This window comes from Pieris rapae, chromosome 16, assembly GCF_905147795.1.
Source record: "Pieris rapae chromosome 16, ilPieRapa1.1, whole genome shotgun sequence".
NCBI classification, from domain to species: Eukaryota; Metazoa; Arthropoda; class Insecta; order Lepidoptera; family Pieridae; genus Pieris; species Pieris rapae.
The window spans coordinates 800,810-821,563 of NC_059524.1; the positions used below are offsets into that span (position 1 = coordinate 800,810).

Here is a 20,754-nt window from a genome sequence, read left to right on the forward strand (position 1 = left end):
AAAGATTTTAATTTAAGGTATTAATAAATTATTTTCTTGATTATTGAAGCGAAAGGTATTACAATAAACTTCTCTCTCTGTTAAATTTCATTATCTAAGGATTATCTTTATACACACAAATATCACGACACTTGGTAAGTAGTCTAGCGTATGTTAGTTTTTAAATAGTTTCTTTGTATTTAAACGAAATGTTCTAAATATTCCTGTTTCCATGTAGTTAAATTTAGTTAACCTTTAAAACATTACAACTTTAGATTGATCTGTGTTATAAATTAAAAAAAAAAAAACAAAACAACTTCAAAATCGTTTAAGTTAACAAAACAACTTTAAAAAGTTTAAGTTAAAACTTTAAACGTTTTTAAAGTTTTGTTTTTTTTTTTAATTTATAAAGCAGATAATATATTATAGCAGCAAACGAAATAATGTTCACTGGACCAGTATAAATTTTTATGTTACAAAATAATAAATATCTGAAATATAAAAAAAAATAGTTTTTTTTAAATAAATGAACAATTCCATTTAATAAAAAATGTATCTGTATGTATTCAAGTAATATTCTCATAGTTTTGATCGGTTAATTGTATTCTTTCACATTTCTCAGAAATGTTGATGAAGTGGTGACCCTATTTCGTGTAGACGTTTAATTTTAAACTTGGAATGCTTGTGTCTAGGACAAGGTGATGTAAGATGCAGTAAGTTTTTATTTATGACGACTTTAATATTCTTAATAAAGTTAAATTATAAATAAATTATTTACTAATGGAACAGGGAAATGTTTTTACAACAGTTTTTATTGAATTCAAAAGGGAGGTTATCAGTGTGTGTGTGAAGTGTATGCGTGGACTTTTGTGTTTCAGCTTTCTGTCTCTGCTTCATAGTTATTTGTCAATCTAATAGTTGAGTCAGTCATCACCATTCCAGGCCGTATAATATTACTTACGTTTATGTTTTGTAATATGTAGACTAGTTTATTCTGACTAGGATTGCTTAGCAACATTGATTAGCCATAATATTTACACTTTAATATTATTTAAAACTAAAACTATAATTTGCAATTTAAAGTACTTAGCTGGCTTAGTATATATGATGTACGCGTACAATATAATACAAAGCAGGTAAAACTTCATACAGCGAATGACCTGAATCCCCAAGCTTTAAAGTAGGGCTGTAAAAGAGGACCTGAGTACCTCATCATAAACCCAATTAAATAACCCAACTGATTTACCGACTCACTGAAGTAGTAATAATTTGAAGCCACAATGGGTTCATCCAATTACTTAGTACGAATAAGCTCATTCTTAATTCCACATTTTTCAACTAGCAGACTTTTTTTAATAAACAAAACTCTTTAAGGAATAACAACAAACATTAGTTTTATGAAATATCCTAATATTTATAAATCTCCTGTCACGATGTTTGTCCGCGATGGACTCTTAAACTACTTAACCGATTTTAAATTAAATTGGCACACCGTGAGCAGTCTGGTCCAATTTAAGAGATAGGATAGCTTGGATCTTTAATTATAGTCGCAATTCTATTTTATTGCATATTATTTGTTTATTATTTGATACAATTCTAACAGATAGCGCTGTGGTTAAAGTACCAACGTTTTAAATGAGCTCTCCTACCATTTCCCTTGAATAGTTTACTACTATGTAATATAACAAAAACTTTAGCAACGCTTGGCCGAGTCTGCTAGTATATTATATTTATGTTCAAAATATAATACCTTCTATACACTTCAATAGAGTCACGGTTAGTATGGTTATGGTATTTACTTTTATTTACCTTACGGTATTTACCAAACTTTTAAATTTCTATATTTAATATCACCATGAATAAAATTAAAAAAAAAATAACAATTGAAAACAAGATTCAAAACACAGTGTTAGAAACATGAAGATATTTTTCTATATTCGAGTAAAATTCATATAACGGGTTAAAGTCCCATCTAAGAAATTCGCGATAAAATAGATTTTCAAAGGATCCCTTCGCATGTTTGTTCACTCGCCTGATAATCGTTTTATCTACCCTTCACTTGCTTCAGGAGTTGCGCGAATTTATCCTGCAACTCATATGTCAGATCTATTTGTAATTTCTTATTCATTTTCTTTTTTAAAGAACCCTTGTTCTTTTAAGAAACATCTGGTAAGGTGGAAGCTAAATAAAAGTGATTCCAAAAAAATAATCCAGCTTGGAATACTTGTAAACATTTATACCAATGACACTACGACCTTTTAGTTTCGCCCTCAGATTTTTGTATCTGCTCTGTGATCATTTCTAAAAAGCAAGTAGATGAGCAAGCTGTAAATACACACTTTCGTTAGTTCCTTACGATGTTTTCGTAACATGCGCACATAAATAGTGAGTCTATTGGTACAGCCGGGAATTGAATCTACGATGCCAGTGATCATATTCGTACCTTGAAACGACTAGGATAACACTGTTCCTATAAACGTTTATCTACTAATATAAAATATTGTCCCTCCATAAATGTATTCATGTACCCATGCATTTCATCCCATATTTTTACACATGTCTGTATTGATTTTGATGAAACGTGGACTGGTTAGAATATATAATCAAGAAATATCACAATGACAATGTCAAAGTCAAAAAAACATTTATTTATGTAGGTTACACAATGTACACTTATGACGTCAAAAAAGAAAAATAACATTGTTTTTTTTTAATTTTACATTTACTGTTCTCAAATCAAGTGCATAGAACAGAAGTGAAGAACTGGCAAAAACTCTCCGCCACTCATTTTAATCGCAAATTGAATAAATGGTAACTTAGTTTCCGAGAAATTTAAAGACAAACATACATACACTTACGAAAGTTAGGACAGGTGCTCGGATGCCTAAATAGTGATATTTAAATATTATCAAATTCCAACAACCCCACATACATATCGGACTTTGTGTTGTTAAAAATGGGACAAGTTACAATTAATATTTTTTTATTTCTATTTTTTATGTATTTAATAAGTACTACAAAAATACAGGATTATAGTTTTTGTTTGTTACAGCAATTAATATAACGTCCAGTAAACTAATAACCAAGATATCACTCAACAGTAAGAACTCCTATCGGATGCCAAGTGCGTCAGGTCATAAAAAATATTTTCCACACTTCTAAAGTTTCCTATTTTTGTCACAGTTTCAAGAAATTAGGGCCGTCAATAAATGTATGCCAGCGACAGTCACTGAATTATTTTTATTATTTTAGTACTCATTTCTTAAATAGCTTGGTGTAGTCTTGTTTTTCTAAAATCTATGTTGTGTCACGATCGTACCACGCCTCAGTACACAATGCATTTTCTATATGCATGTGTTTTGTACATTGTACCACAAAGAACGGTTCTTTAGCTGTCGTTACATAATTTTCACTAAAAAAAGCCCAGAATACATACCTCGCTTCGATATTCTTTAGACAAAGGAAGGTACACATCTGTCAGTAAGGATAAGGATTAATAAGGGAATAATATGAAATGTGAGACTAATAATATAGTAATAGTAGTTAGTATACATGCACAAACTCACTAAAAATAATAAAATTGGAAAAAATGTAAACCCAAGCAAAGCAGGTAGTAGGAATTAAGGTTGACGATCAGTCGAATTAAATAATTATATAAAACCCAAAATGATCATGAAACAGATTCAAAAATCTGAGGCCAAGATCTAAAGAGGTTGTAGTGCCACTGATTTATTATTTATTTATTAAAAAGCCTTATAGCGCTAGGACCCCACGGACCAAGGGAATTTGTTAAATTGATTTGGAGTCAAACATTGAAAACATTTATTTACCACACGAGTTCGACTACCCAATGCTGCAATAAAACATAAATCCATCCAAAGGTGATGTCTAATCTATAATAAGCCCTTGATCCAGCGGTCGGTAATGGACGTCGCTGGTTTTTTTTCAGTTTCATCCCATTAAGTTGATATTTGAAATCTCGGTTATAAATATGATAATGTGTTTCTATCGGGGAACGATTTTTCTCAGAAAACTTCGCCGACAGCGTATATACATATAAATGTGAGATTATTGGATAAGGTTGAGACTCGTTTGATTTATTTTTTCGTTTCTTATATAAAGGGACTCCTTACTTGTACTTGTTAATGCTATATTATTGAGGCAAAGCCAAAAATAAAACGGTAGATATATCACCAGCCATTATCGGGCAAGTAATTCCACATATGGAAAAAAAAGCTCGCGAGTGCGTTGCCAGCCTTTTATGAATTAGTACGCTCTTTTGTTGAAGGACCTTGAATTAGTTCGCAAATACTTCAGTGGGTAGCAGGTTCAACATAGTGAATGTGTCAGGTGTGTAGGTGCACAGTTCTTTGGTCACTGTATATAGTATACAAAATAATATAATCTAAAATTAAAATTAGATAGAATGCGAAGATTTCTCACAAAGTATAATTAATGAAAGAAATGAATCGCCCTAAATTCTTTATGAAGTACGATAAATTGTCTAATTTATCAACACGCCAATTAATTACTTAGATGGCTTTTAATTTTTTCATAATTTTCTTTTCGGCAAACTTTTGATAATTTCTTTTGATTAATTTTTCATCTAGACGAGAAAGTTGTTTATCGTTTTCGACGAAACACACAAATAAATTAATGACTGGAATGAATCTTAAGATTTATACATAAGTTGAATGGTTATTAAATTCACATAAAATAAAAGTAATTAATCAAAAGAAAACAGATTTAAAATACCTATTATACAGTGTACTTACTTTGGCCGAAATAAAAAAAAATGAAGTCGATGACTTGAGTTTAACATGACGTGCGATTATAAAACTCACTCGTTGGTATTAATAAGAACAACTTCTCTTAACACTCTCCATAGTAATGCGGTAGAAGAAACAGAGAAACCCCATACACCCAAGAGCTGCCAAAGGCCGCACAAGATAATTAATAATAATAATCATAATTTATTTTCTGACAAAACTTCATACATAATACGTTACAACTATTTATGTATGTAAAAAATAATAAATATTAAATTGTATTCTTTAAATCGTATAAAATAAGAGAGGACACCCACAAAATACGTGGGAAGATAGAATCAAAGGCGCCGTTGGAAGAATTTGGAGGCCTTCAGTTCTTCGGAGGCCATTAGTACATGTTAAACATAATGACGTGAACTTTGAAGATATGTACACGAATAAAGGCTATTTTTTATTATTTATATTGTTTTAATGAAGAGTCAATGAACAATTAAATGAATATATTAGGTCTGTCCAAACAGCGGAAGCGGCACACGGTCTAATAAAACAGACGTGTTTACAAATACAGGCTATTTATAACTAGTTAGTATTTGAAAACCATTCACTGTTCTTAGCTACTGATACGAGGTTACGATACTATTTTCTAGTGAATTTTGCTGTGAGATTTTAACGTTATATACGATAATTTTACTCACAATTTGGTTATTATTATATTCGTACGATGGAAGCGTCAACTTAGTTTCAAAAGATGGGTCGGTCGGAGAGCAAAGAATAAATTACTCAAATAAAAACTTTCCTGCAACGCGTTTGTTATCTTTGGAGTAGAGATTCTTGGGCTGTGTGGTTTATGTGTACAGGCGCCAATTTAGGAAGAAGTTGGCACCAGGTATAATATATATATAGGTAATACCGGTGCTACAGAGCTAGTGCTTTCCTGGCTAAACGTAGAAGTATTGCAATACAGCTTGGACATGCTGCCACAGGAACCACACTTTTGAATTTTTTTTTTCATTTTAATTATTGTTTTTACTATTACTAAAATTTATAAAATAACTGTAGTATATTTAATTGTTGTCTCGGCTTTAATAAATGTTTCTTTAATTAAGTACCAAACCATCATAATACATATATGACACCATATTTTACAGTAACATAATCGTAAAATTAGATGTTAAATGAATCATAATTAAATAATAATTTGAGTAGTACACTCTTCTGGTATAGTAATCAACAGATGCTGTTTTTTAATCAATGGTTGACTTTGGTGGGCTTTCTGCGACCTCTTCAACATTAGTCGTTATATTTTAGTGAATTTATATAAAACCATAGTATATTTGAACGTTCCTCACTAGCATACTATTTTTATAAAAACCACAATAAAAAACAGTTTGCCAAGTTTTTAGTTCGTCGCGTTCACAGAAACAAAAACAGAACAGGAAAGTTCTTCATAATATGTAACGAAACTAAACCCAATTAACATTGAATGCAATTTTGAATATACTTCTTTCAACAAAGTGTTGGTCTAATTAAGTGGTACGATAACTCAGCAGCTGTAAAGTTATTCTGACTAAACTAAGATCGAGGACTGAAATACCAACACATTTTGAACCAAAGGAATCATATCTTACAAATACTTGTGTCAAAAGGACTTCATTACCTATAAACTGCATGCTACGTGGTTGCCATGACAACGTTCATATGTAAGCCGTGTAAAGCCTTAGAGGCGGTTCTAAACTTGAACAAGGCTTCATTAAGCTGAATTTACACTTGTGCCTTTGATGTTATGCGATTTAAACTTCGAATACAATATTATCCGCGGAGTTGCAATATTGCTTATTTACATTTAAATTGACTCAAGAGTGATTTATGGCATAGTATATTTGTAGATATGTATATACACAATAAGTAATCACACAAGCTTATTTATCCTTTTTGAATATATCTATTACTTTATATTTGATTATGTAACTGGTAAAAAAAATTAGTGCCACTACAACCTTTTTATATTTGAGCCTCAGATTTATGTATCAGTTTCATGATCACTTGTAAATCTAATAGGCAAGTAGCCTCTTAAATTATCCTCTGATATAATTTGACTCTTATAGTTTTTTAGTAAAGCCCCGAACAATATTACAAAGGTATTTATTATTTTGACTAATCAATCGTTCTATAAGTTTTTTTTTATAGAACAAACAAACGGGCAGGAGGCTCATCTGATGTTAAGTGATACCGGCGCCCATGAACAATCTCAATGCCAGAGGGCTCGCGAGTGCGTTGAAAAGTTTAACATCAAATTCATTTGGGACTTTTGAAATTCATTAAACAATATAAGGTCTAACTTACGTCTTTGATGCTTCGACGGTATTTTCGGAGGTTTTCTAAAACCATAACAATGCACATCTTTCTCTTTATGTTTCACTTTGAAATTAAACATCGCACAATTCACATCACGGCCGCCATTTCAACATACGTGCGTACGCGCAGGCGTCTAGCGTGGGACTTTAGATCTATGATATATATAGACCGCGTCTGTCCCGTTTCAGATTGGGATATTATGGTGAAATTTTATGATTATGCAGCTATAATGGTTTTTCTTGTAAATACGGTTTTGAAAAATCGCCATGACGCTTTCTTTTAGACTGGGATTCGGTTAAATTCCAAGAGAACAATAGGTTTGCATACGTTTATACATATAATTTTTTTTATAAAATGCCCATGGAAATGAACACTCTCGTACTCTCAGCTCGTGTGTGTGTTGCCGGCCTTTGAAAAGAATTGGTATGCTCTTTCTGGAAGGACCCTAATTCTAGATATGTGCGTTTAGATAGCACAATGTGTCGAACTGCCCATAAATACATTTTCTGCCCGTTTCTTTGGTCTATAAAAAATATAACTTTTTTAACGTTAACATTTTTAATATGAAGGACTTAATTTCTGGTAAGTAAAAGCTACAAGAAGTGCAAGTTAAACAGGTCTGACGTAGCTTATTTCGGGAGCGCTGCAAAATCTCCATTAAGCTCAAACTTTAAGCTTTAAACTAAACGCAATGTTTCGTGCATGATTTACGAACATCAACAAAACTTTTGCTTTACTCTTCATATGTGTACACGATAACTGTCTCCAACTTTCACTGTTAAATAGGCCAAAGGAACTGTTTATACCATTCAGTCCCATGGGACTGTTCACGTTCGATAGATCCACTAGAGATGACGCGGGCTATTGAATATAGATATAAATATTTGTACATATGAAAATTGTATACATAAATTTGTGAAAACATACACAACAAAACAATTTTAGTAATGTTCTAAAGATCTCAGCCAACTAACGTTATTACTACTATGAAGAGTGTTATTACCGAACCTTTTTTGACCCATGCCACAGTTTAACCTTTAAACCTAGAATTGTATCAAATGATAAACAAATTATTGCAAATTATTATAAAATAAAATTGCAACTATTATTAAGGATCTAAGCTATCCTATCTCTTAAGTTGGACCAGACTGCACACGGTGTGCAAATTTGATTGATATCGGTTCGGTAGTTTAGGAGTCGATAGCGGACAAACAACGTGACACGTAATTTATATATACATATTAAGTAGATAACTGTATAGCCCGAGGATTTGATTATAAGATTCTACGTTGGAATCACGGCGTTGAATCTCGCTCGTACGGTGAACATCAAAAGGAAACCGGCATGTTTTAGCTCCAAAAATTATTAACTATTTAATAGATCACGAAATATTTCCAAATAATTTCCAGGTACCAAGTGAACAGGCCACTTGTTTTTTCTTTATACACGATTATAAGTTGCTTTTAGCAAAACTTACAGAAATAAAACTAAATATCACTTTACTCGGTTCATATAAATAACTTGGCGCTAGCGTAAATAACAATTTGTAACAAGGCCGTTACCGTGTAACGAAACGTAACTTGCCATATACGGGAATCTACTTCCGGGTGACTTCCGCCTTTAATTGGAGACAGGAAGAGACGATTCAAAGAATATTTCAAACCCTGAAAAATTACGAATATAAAAGAACAAAATTAGGTGTATAATAAAAATAATTAAATATCTACAGCTCTATAGTCTGTCTGATTTCTGTTTCTTTCTTCTCCGTCGGAATCATAATAATTTCTAAATACCAATAAATGGAATTAATGCAACATAAATATGTGATATACCATTCGATTAAATGCTTAAACTTAAACAATGGATACAAAGTAGAATTGGAAAACCAAAACTTTAGAGTGAATACTTAGGGCCTGTTTCACAATGTATGGATAAAGTACCAAATAGCTATGCAACACATAAATTTTTCGAAATATAAAAGTTCCGAATAAGATACTTCGGGTTTCATGACGAATAGCGCCATCTGACAGTCGTGAAAAGCAAAAATACTGTTTATCCTACCAATAAGTAATAAATAGCTTATTTGCAACCCGGGCATTGTGAAACAGACAGACAGATGAAGAAACGACTAGATTATCACTGTCAAACGAAGTCAAAGTCTTCCCGCCTCTTAAAATGTTGCCTCACATCCTCTTTGGTGATGAATGCATGTAATGGATCGATTACCAGGTTTTATTTGCTGCCACTAACTCTATTTAAATTCTAACTTTGTGTTCTTCATAGAAAAACGATTGTATCATAAACCTTATTACGCTTCAAGTGTAATTTGTAAACAAACATCGATTACGATGTCGGTCAAGTTGATTTGTTTCGAAACAAATTCTAAAACGTACCGCGGCCTGACTCCATGATTCACTCAGGAAACAGGCGAAAATAGATTTGAAGTCTATAAGTCAAAATAAATTACGGTTGCCAAGCGGTTCGGAACAGCGGTTCGGCTTAGAGAACAGCGGTTTTATCGTGAGGTTTTCAAAGTATTACAATGGGACTGCGTAAAATAATTGTATGATTTTTTGTCTTTACATAAATAATAATAATCCTAAAATTTAAGGTAAATTATATTTTTTGGACCGGGCGCATGATGAGAGATAGCAGGTTAAAATGGACGAAAAGAATTACAGAATGGCAACCACGAGATGGAAAAAGGAAAGAGGCAGACAGAGGAAGAGATGGGCAGATGATATAAAGAAAATTGGTGGCTCAACTTGGACAAGAACAGCTAACATTAGAAAATATTGGAAGCAGCACATGTGATGTATTAGATTAAGTTAGGTTATGTAACTAATACAAGTGTTTACATATATTATACTGGGTGTCAGCAATAAAGGCTTTGTAATAATCTTATTCTATGGATTGGTGATGGCCTAGTGGCTTCAATGTGCAACTCTCATCTCTGAGATCAAAGGTTCGATCGCCGCCTGTGCACCAATAGACTTTCTGTTTATGTGCGCAATTAACAGTCTCTCGGACGATGAAGGATATCATCGTGAGGAAACTGGATCGTAGACCCTAAAGGCCAACACACGACGGTCAGACACAGGAGACTGTCTGAGCCCGTTAGATTGACAAATGATAGATAAATCTGAGGCTCAGATCTAAAACGTCGGTAGCGCCACTGACTGTTATTATATTAATTAATAATTAAGTTTATTGGTTACAATAATCTTAATATATATAAATCTCCTGTCACGATGTTTGTCCGCGATGGACTCCTAAACTACTTAACCGATTTTAAATTGGCACACCGTGAGCAGTCTGGTCCAACTTAAGAGATATGATAGCTTAGATCTTTAATTATAGTAGCAATTTTATTTTATTGCAAATTATTTGTCTATAATTAATAGACAGTCACAATTATCTGTTAACTCCAAAAGGTTCTAACAGATGACGATACTTTTCTACTGCATTGAGTAAGTAATCAATGATGACCATAAACCGACAAACATGTCTGAAGATCAAAATATTTATTTACATACAATTCAAAACAAATAACATAATACATAAAAATATATCTAATAACTTACCTTAAAATTTAATTATTAAAAAATATTATTAAAAGGAGTCTAACTAACATGTCTTATAAGCTACAATTCAATATCATGATTAGCACGTGTTATTGAGGCTAAAGTATAAATTAAATTTATTTTGTGAAACGAAGGAGAAAAAGTTCGCGGGGGCAGCTAGTGTTTTTACATATTCAACTTGAAATAATTTTCAAAGAAAGAAAATTTTCCAAGTTTTAATGGAATTTTCTTTAAGATTATTTTAGAATTATCTAACATCAAAAACTGGAACTACTTTAAGCAAAAACCTGCTTTTAAATACAATAGTAATTAGAAAACCAACGGTATTCTAGGTAGAACAACTTTACCTCAAGTTAAAATACGACACCGCCCGCCCAAACTATATGGGCGGAATGGCTCATGGGCAATGCGGTCATTAAGTACGTAATTAAAGTCTACCACACGTCCGGTCATTCAACGTCCCAGAGCATTGAGTAAAGGTTCCAACTTTGGAACATACAGCTCTTTAATACACTTTTAAACAGTGCGTTTTAATTTAACTACATATTTATTATAAGTATTATTTTAATGTGACATAAATAGCTTATTTTTAATCTTGTTTTATACTCCTTCAATAAAATAATAAAGTGAAACTCAAAGTAACTTTATTCATATAGGTTTATAATTTACAAGCGTTGCTGTGGCTAAGGTTTTTGTTATATTACATAGTAGTAAATTAATCAAGGGAAACCGTAGGAGAACTTATGTGAAACGTTGGTACCACGTCACGGACCTAAACTAAACTACCTTTAACTCAGCGCCATCTGTTAGAATTGTATCAAATAATAAACAAATGTTAATGTTATCGTAATTTTAGTAAGAATGCCTATTTTTTTTGAAAATGAAATATAGCCTATGTCACTCAGGAATGATGTAGCTTTCCAACAGTGAAAGAATTTTTCAAATCTGCCAAGTAGTTTCGGAGCCTATTCAATTCATACAAACAAACAAACAAACAAACAAAAAATCAAACCTTTCCTCTTTATAATATTAGTATAGATCAAAAGCTCTATTTATTAATTTACGATTAAAGAGATTAATTTATTCAGTGATAATTCTCTAATTCAGCTTAGGAGTTTATAGTAAAAACGAATAAAATTTCCATATAAGGAATGCTTTATCTTCTAGTTGGTCGTACGATTAGATTAGTTCTGTTTCGAGTAATAGTAATATTATTATATATTATACTGGTGAAAGTCACCATTTGTTATAAAAATACTATTGGATACATAAATCCGCAAATATTAATATTAAAAAACACTAATACTTTACCATAAATACATGCTTGATTTTGCTTGAAAAGCCGTATTCTTTAGATTACCTGAAAGGAAAAATAACATTATTATGATAATAAAAAAGCCTTTTTATTTATTTTTTTAGTAAATCAATAACGTTTATTTTATATCTTCAGCCTAGCGAAATAGTAGTAAATGTACATTTAGAATGATTTTAACTTCTTTTCTGATCATAGATTACCTATATGAATAAAGTTTTTTTGACTTTGACTAATTATTTGGCGAGATCCCTTCCGCAGGGAAGCCTACTTTAAGAATCTTCAGGTGACTTGTGCAATCCATTAATAATTAATGAATAATTTAAATTACTACGATATAATTTATCATCTACCACTGACCAAAATGAATTTATATTTTTTTAAATCATAATTTTTTAGAAGGTGGCTTTGTTTCATTCAACGCTTCGCTATCGTCCAAAATTTGCTCCTGTATGTTTCCGCACCTACGATACCTGTCCAACCGGCATAATGTTACCTCAACCGCGACTACAGGTCTTGTGTTAGGGGTAATAGCGGCGTTGTTACCGTCAACTATGGGCCCATATAAGTGAAATGGCTCTGAATAATACACTCAAACAATACTTTTGACTTCTGTAGAGCTAAATGTACGGCTCTCGCTCGACCTTTGTTTTTGCAATTATTTTCTTTTATGACTAGTATAGACTGGGCTCTTTAGTTGGGATAAAATAATACAAAGTTGTATTGCGTTAAGGAAAATGTTTTTGTTATTCTTCGTTGTTATTGTTACTCCACGGCCGGATAGGTGGAAATAATATACTGTTTAAATATTATTTCCAAGTTTCACATCTGGGGCAAGTATATTTTATATATTTGCGTTATAATGATGACACGAAAAAAATAGGCTAGCATACGGAAGTTCAAAATTTCATTACAAATTTAATTTATGATTATTAGTTTAAACTGTGATCAATTTAAGAAATTCTGTGATCATAGATTAGACAATGATTAGTACATTGTTTCTCAGTATGACTTATCATATTCTGACGTATGGCCACAGAATTGTTATTCAATGAAAAACAAGCCAACGAATAAGTAGTAGAATTTGGCTTGGAAAATAATGCTTAGACCTTGCTAGGGCTAGCTGAGCTAGCATAATTAATTCATAGTCGCGTCCAACGCGCCTACAGAATGCACGTGTGGTACGCGCTCTGCATGCGCTTAGTTATTTGTGAATGCGTAAGCGCGTGATGTGTTTTATGTGTTATTTACGTGCTGGAGTGACTATTCTATGTGTCTGTATGGTCCAGATTAAATCATTGCAAGGAATTTATTAAGACCTTGGTGTCTGGATGGAGCTGGACACAATAAATATTATATCTGTGTCTGCGCGTGACGATAGTGTCTTGAAGCGCGAAGATTTATAATAAGTTGTGTGGTATCTACATGTTGGCGACTCATAAATAGAAATATAAATATATTATAAGTTAGGTTTGAAAATTGTAACTCTATAAATAGAAATTAAGTGCGAGTGTTAAGAGTTATAAGTTAGACAAAATATGTATACAGATTTAGGTGAGAAATATGTTATGAATGTAAATATATTAAATAAATAAATAGAATACTTCGCCGAATAAAAGGGTCACAGCTCTCGACGCGGTATACCGGCGCAAATGTATATAAGCGTAGCTCTCGTCGCGGTATACTCGTGGAGTACTTAAGCTCGGCGCGGGCGAGTCAGACAGTGGCAGTCGCGGTTCAGACTTGACACGGTGCACACGCGCAGTCGCGGTTCAGACTTGACACGGTGCAGACGCGCGTAGAGACTCGGGCTCTTTCCTCTATCCCGTGACAACGAGCTGTGATCCACGAATAATCGGCGAAGCAAGAAACAAGAACAAGCCGCAGTTTCATTTCAAGACAACACCTACAATTACGCACTAGCAGGGGTGCGTGGGTCGAGGCGGTACCAGCGTTACGACGAGCCGTCTTGACAAACGAGTACGAAGTCAAACCCCACCGGTATACAAAGCCGCACCGAGGTTATTTAGGTTACCGCACGGGTGTTATCAAACGAACACGATTTAAACGTACTATACCGTGCGGGCCTGAGTATATCTGCGAGTGTCGACGGTGGTGATTGGCTAACCATTCAATAGTGGTCCTTCGAGCCGGATCCTGCAACAATAGTGGAGTGAATCAAGAAGTGAATATTGCGAGAAGAAAATGCCAATCACAAGATCACAGAACGGGATGCAGCGAGGAGAATCGACGTTGACTGTTACCTCCGCCACTAGGTCCGAAGTTCAGACCACAGGCGAAGAGAAAACGATCGAGCAGTCCACGTCGACGAGCGCAGCCAGCCACTCAGAGCAAGCATTGACTCTGACACCAGCGGGTTATACCCGGCGGGCCGCATCGAGAACCGTATCAAAAGCCAGCTCAAAAAGACTAGCCGAGGCCAGAGAAGAGTTGGCTCGCTGCGAACTGCGGGAAGCGCAGGCAGCAGCACGCCTGGCCAGATTACGATTAGAAGCAGAAACGGAAGAGGAAGACTCCGTTATAGAAAACGTCAACGATGACCATGAAGAAAAGGTAGCAAATTGGATGCGCTCATCGGAACAAAAGCCAGAAGAAATAGAAACAAAGAGCGACATTCGAGCAATTGCCGACGCTATAAAGGAAGTTATGACGAACCATGTAATGCCGCAACCGAAATACATTCAAGAGCTGCCAATATTTGAAGGGGACAGCTCCGAATGGACAGCGTTCAGGGTCGTATACGAAGATACATCTCCAATGTTCTCGGACATTCAGAACATGGCGCGGCTACGTAAAGCGATAAAAGGCACGGCGAGAGAGAGTATTAAGAGCCTCTTGTACTCAGAAGCGAAGCCAGAAGAAGTAATTAACGCTTTACGCCGAAGATTTGGTAGACCCGACGCACTGGTGCTAGCCGAACTAGAGAAATTAAAGGCACTTTCTGGAACAACGGAAAATCCCAGCGAAATATGCGTTTTCGCAAGCCAAATAAACAACAGTGTGGCCGCCATAAAAGGATTGAAGAAACCGCAATACCTGTACTCACCGGAAATCATGAAAATTATCATAGATAAGATGCCCGCGATTCTGAGATTCAGATGGTACGACTACACGGCTGCGAGGGGAGAGGAATCGTTCTCAGACATTCAAACAATAAGCAACTTCCTCAATTTAGAGGCGGATAAATGCGGCGCATTCGCGGTACTTGAAGACAGCAAAAGTGTACGACCGAGCGCAACGATAAAAAGACCGGTGAAGCAGGCTACTTTTAATATTGCTGAAAAGAGAAGACCAGAAGAAATCGAGTGCCCAGTTTGTGAAGGCAACCATAAGCTCAAAGACTGCCAAGGATTTCTGAATGCAGCAGTCAACGATAGATGGGAAACGGTTAAGAGGCTTAAGGTTTGCTTCAAGTGCCTCGTTGGAAAGCATCGGAAAGAAAAATGCCGAAGACCACCGTGCAAGCTGTGTCGAAGATGGCATCACAGCTTATTACATGTGACATCGGAGAGCGAACAATGTCATGAAGAGGTAGTGACCAAGACAGCGACGGTCCATACAATTAGTACTCCGAAAGCTACTTTAAAGATGCTTAAGGTGGAGATCTATGGACCGACTGGGAGCAAACAAGTACTGGCGCTGCTAGATGAAGGCTCTACGGTGACACTGCTCGATGAAAATGTGGCTGCTAGCATCGGCATTAAGGGTCCTCGCGAAACCTTAAATATAGAAACTATCGGCGGAGGGCAAATGAAAAATCACGACTCAATGATTGTAGATATCAAAGTGAAAGGGATAAGACAGTGCGAGAAGAGCACACTTAAGCGGGCAAGGACTATCAAAGAGCTGAAATTAACCCCACAATTCATCGATAAAACCCGACTTAAGAAGTGTCATCACTTGCGGGGTTTACTGCAAGACGTGTGCTACGAAGCTGAGGCGCCGAAGCTGCTCATTGGCCAAGACAATTGGGAACATATTGTCTCATTACAAATACGACGTGGAAAGCCAGGGCAGCCGGTGGCATCAAGAACTAAGTTAGGGTGGGTTATCCATGGCTACGATAGCAACGGCGTGTCTCCGATCAATTATGTAAACACATGCGCACATGCAAGAGTCGTCGAAGACAAAATAAATCAGCCGGTGAGAGAATATCTTATTATTGAGTCTTTGGGGATTCAGCCGAAGAAGCCTTCAGCGGCTATAGAACAGCGAGTGCTAGAAATATTGGAAAGAAATAGTCAACAATTGGAAGATGACAGATCCGAGGTCGGACTATTGTGGAAAAGGAAAGACGTACAACTTCCAAACAATTACTCAGCGGCCTTCAACAGATTTCAAGGAATAGAAAAATATCTGCGTGAGGACGCTAAGTTTAAAAATGAATATAGCACGCAAATAGATCTGTTGAAAAGCAACTACGCTGAAGAAGTAAGAGCCGACTGCACATCGAACAAAAAGTGGTACCTGCCTCACTTCCCAGTGAAGAAAAAGCTAAGAATTGTCTTCGACGGTGCAGCCAATTACAACAGAGTGAGCCTCAACGACATTCTGCTGTCCGGACCGGACTTCAGAACCGGTCTACAGTCATTATTAGGAGTGTTACTGCGAGTACGTCGAGGACTCGTAACGATAGCGGCCGATAAAAAGGAAATGTTTCTGCGGGTGAAAATATGTGAAGAAGACAGAAATAGTCTCAGGTTCCTTTGGCGAAAAGACAAGAAAGCGCTAGTGAAGGATAACAGAATGTTATCAGTGATTTTAGGATCTGCGTCACCTTGTGCCACGATTTATATTTATCCAGAAGCAGCGCAAGCAATAGAGCAATATCGCTATATGGATGACTATTTGCAAAGTTTTCACTGTGTCGACGATTACCAACGAGTTATACAGCCAGTGAGCTTGATCCACATGAAAGTGCACTTTGAGTTACGAGGATGGGCGTCGAACAAAAGAGTGAGAGTCGTTGAAGACGACGCCGAAGCTCGGAAAAGCTACCTAGAGCATATCGGTAGAATAAACGACAATCGGCTGCCGCGATGTATGTCACTATTCTGCACTGAGGGGAAGCTGCATACTGTCGCAGACGCGAGTGAGACAGCGTATGCAGCCGCAACTGGAGGTAATGGAAAATACTTAGAAAACCTCGTTGATGCCAAGTCGAGAGTAAAGTCTCGGAAATCAATATCTACGCCGAGACTTGAAATGCAAGCAACCTTGTTGGGGACAGAACACATAGACAATTCACCAATCACGAACCTAGCTGAGAATTCGAAAAAGGAGACGCTAAAACCAAACTACATTCTCATTGGACGATCCAGTGGAGCTGCGCGCATACTACATTTTCCTGATGCAAAGCTGGTGGGCAGAAAAGATTTGAAGTCCGTCCATCGACTCTCTGATCACTTTCGGAAGAGATTGCTACGGGAGTACTTGCCCAAACTACTGTCCAGGAAAACGACTAGACTACAGAAAGGCGAGCAGCTGCAACCAGGCGACGTGGTTTTTATCGTAAAGCGAACGCTACCACGATGCACTTGGCCGAGGGGAATCATCGAAACTACATACCCCGGGCCCGACGGAATAACCAGAATCGTGGACGTCGCAACCAAAGGGGGAGTGTTACGAAGACCATCGTCGAGGATCCTGATCTTGGTGCCTGCGGAGTCGCCGTACAGGAACGACGGTGCTTCGCACGAGGGGGAGAATGTTGGCGACTCATAAATAGAAATATAAATATATTATAAGTTAGGTTTGAAAATTGTAACTCTATAAATAGAAATTAAGTGCGAGTGTTAAGAGTTATAAGTTAGACAAAATATGTATACAGATTTAGGTGAGAAATATGTTATGAATGTAAATATATTAAATAAATAAATAGAATACTTCGCCGAATAAAAGGGTCACAGCTCTCGACGCGGTATACCGGCGCAAATGTATATAAGCGTAGCTCTCGTCGCGGTATACTCGTGGAGTACTTAAGCTCGGCGCGGGCGAGTCAGACAGTGGCAGTCGCGGTTCAGACTTGACACGGTGCACACGCGCAGTCGCGGTTCAGACTTGACACGGTGCAGACGCGCGTAGAGACTCGGGCTCTTTCCTCTATCCCGTGACAACGAGCTGTGATCCACGAATAATCGGCGAAGCAAGAAACAAGAACAAGCCGCAGTTTCATTTCAAGACAACACCTACAATTACGCACTAGCAGGGGTGCGTGGGTCGAGGCGGTACCAGCGTTACGACGAGCCGTCTTGACAAACGAGTACGAAGTCAAACCCCACCGGTATACAAAGCCGCACCGAGGTTATTTAGGTTACCGCACGGGTGTTATCAAACGAACACGATTTAAACGTACTATACCGTGCGGGCCTGAGTATATCTGCGAGTGTCGACGGTGGTGATTGGCTAACCATTCAATACTACACTTTGTGTAAGGGACAGTGACCCACTGTGTGCGAGTATTGGTCCTTATTAAGAAATAACCACTACTGTTGAAGCGATTGGTCATTGGATTAGTCGTTGGCGGCCTGGTGGAACCGGGGGTGAATTACGCCATCTGCGCGTATTGCGTCATCCAAGGGCGTGGCGTAATAAGCTGTGTGTGTATATATATTTGTATAAGGGATAGAGACCCATTGTGTGTGTCAGTTGCGGCTGGGAGGAATTGGCGGTACCCCATTTGTGTGTGATTACGTCATCTCGACTAGCGGCGGTGATTTCAGTTTAAGCGTATGAATTCTAAGTGTGTATAGATTAAGATTTTAGAATTTAAGTTTATAGTATTTATATTGTTTAGATAGTAAGCTTTTTCTTCTTTCTTTCTCTTGGTAATGGGTCTTACACTAATTTTGGTGTGATAGTGAAAGACACATTACTGGACGGGCAAGGCCAGGTCTCCATAAGGGGCCTGGACCAATTTTTGTCGGCAAGATGGCCGAGAGTGACAGAAGGAGTAGGTCTCGCTCTGGATCCCGGAGGCGGGAATTTATACGTGACCTGTCGCCCCCCTCTGTTGTGGTGAAGGCGAGTAAGAAGAAGGCTGCGAAACACGCAGTTGGTCTCGAGGAGGCTGAGCGGGAGATGGTGGAGCAAGTGGCTCGTTCAGCTTTGGAACGCCAATTGCGGAGTGATCGTAGGGAGGCTAGGCGCAAGGAAGCGGCGGATGTTTCTGAGGGCGCCTCAGGCGCTGCCTTAGAGGCTGAGAGGACGGGAACCACGTCATTAATGTCTAGTGACATTAATGACGTGATTTTTAAAGAGGTGCCTGAACTGAGGGAACGGATGGTGGCCCAGGTTCGTCGTATTGTGGAGATTGCGGCGAAGTCGAAGAACCTAAAAGGGGACTTTGTCCGTGACCTCAAGGTCGCCGCAAAAGACCTGGGCGAGATTGTGGAAAACCTTGCAGAACGGTGCTTGGAGGGTGATGAGGGGAGGCGTCTCGAAAGAGATAATAACCGGCTGAGGGCCCGAGTGTCTGACCTTGAGTCGGAAATTTGTGCCCTTAGACGGGACTTTACCGAGCGTACAGCCCGTTCTGTAGAACAGGAAAAGCAAATGGTCGCTCTAAGAATGGAGATGTCGAGAGGAAACAAGCAGTCGGACGAATTAGCGGGTCTATCGGTGAATGGACTCCGCGAAATTATGGCGGGGTTTGTATCGGAAGTTAAAGGGGAGTTGTTGGCGGACATGATGCGGGCGGTGGGAGGCATGATGGATGCTAAGCTAGCTGGAATTGGAGATCGCCTCCTCCCGAGGCCGACCATTCGTCCTCCACTGGCGGCTTCGCGGGTAGTAGATGTGGGTTCTTTTGGTGGAGTCGAGGGGCTTGCTGCGCGGCGGGAGACATCTGAGGTAGGCAATGTTGTCATGGAGGTGACTGAGAATTGGTCGACGGTGACGGGGAAAAAGGGAAAGAAATCAAAGGCGGTTTCCACATCTAAACACACTTGCGGGACATCTGGTGTGGCATCCTCTGCAACGCCCCTGGTGAAGGCCGTGCCTCCTGAACCATTGAGGCTGCCAGTTGGAGGACTATCCCAAGCAAAACCTGGTCTGAGGCAAAATGGTCTTGGGGGTGTAAAGTATAGGCAGGCTGAGCGCAATACTACGCGGACGCTCGTGGAGCCTACTACTGCTGCTGTTGTTCTAACGTTGCGGAAGGAGGCGGCAGAAAGGGGCCACACGTACGCCGCCCTTCTGTCCAGAGCCAAGCAGGACATCAGCCTGACAGGTTTGGGCATTGAAAGGGTGAGCGTGCGTACAACTGCTACAGGGGCGCGGATGCTAGAAATCCCGGGTTCCCAGAGGGGGGAAAAGGCCGACCGCCTCGCGGCGAGCCTTCGGGAGGTGCTGGCGGACGTGGCTCGGGTGGAGAGACCCGTCAAATGTGCGGATCTTTACATCCGAGACCTCGACGACAGCATTACCGTTGAGGAGGTGGTGGCAGCCGTGGCAGCTAAGGGTGGTTGCTCTGCTCACCAAATAAAGCCCGGGCAAATTCTTAGGCGTGACAATGGTATGGGGGACATATTTATCTTATGTCCCATCTCTGCTGCCAAGAAGGTAGCCGAAGGGAGGCTTCTTATTGGGTGGAGCTCGGCCAGAGTAGAGATACGCGAAGAACGACCTCTAAGATGTTTTAAATGCATGCGACTGGGGCATACAAGAGAAGTGTGTACATCAGAAGTGGATTTAGGAATGGCCTGTTATAGGTGCGGGAAGGTTGGACATAAGG

At 37.9% G+C, this 20,754-nt stretch overlaps 1 protein-coding gene across 2 annotated transcripts in view; it reads right to left on the reverse strand.

Annotated features, from left to right (window-relative positions):
* The window catches only part of LOC110991764 (glutamate receptor-interacting protein 2), a 169,016-nt gene that overhangs the window by 38,313 nt on the left and 109,949 nt on the right, over positions 1-20,754 (reverse strand). The window contains exon 1 of one of the 2 annotated variants that reach the window (XM_022257251.2): positions 7,092-7,235. The exons of the other annotated variant lie outside the window; for it this stretch is intronic. Coding sequence (XP_022112943.1) covers positions 7,092-7,182 — 91 coding nt within the window. The 5' untranslated portion in view covers positions 7,183-7,235. Of the gene's footprint in view, positions 1-7,091; positions 7,236-20,754 lie in introns of those variants that run through there. 2 annotated transcript variants of the gene reach the window in all.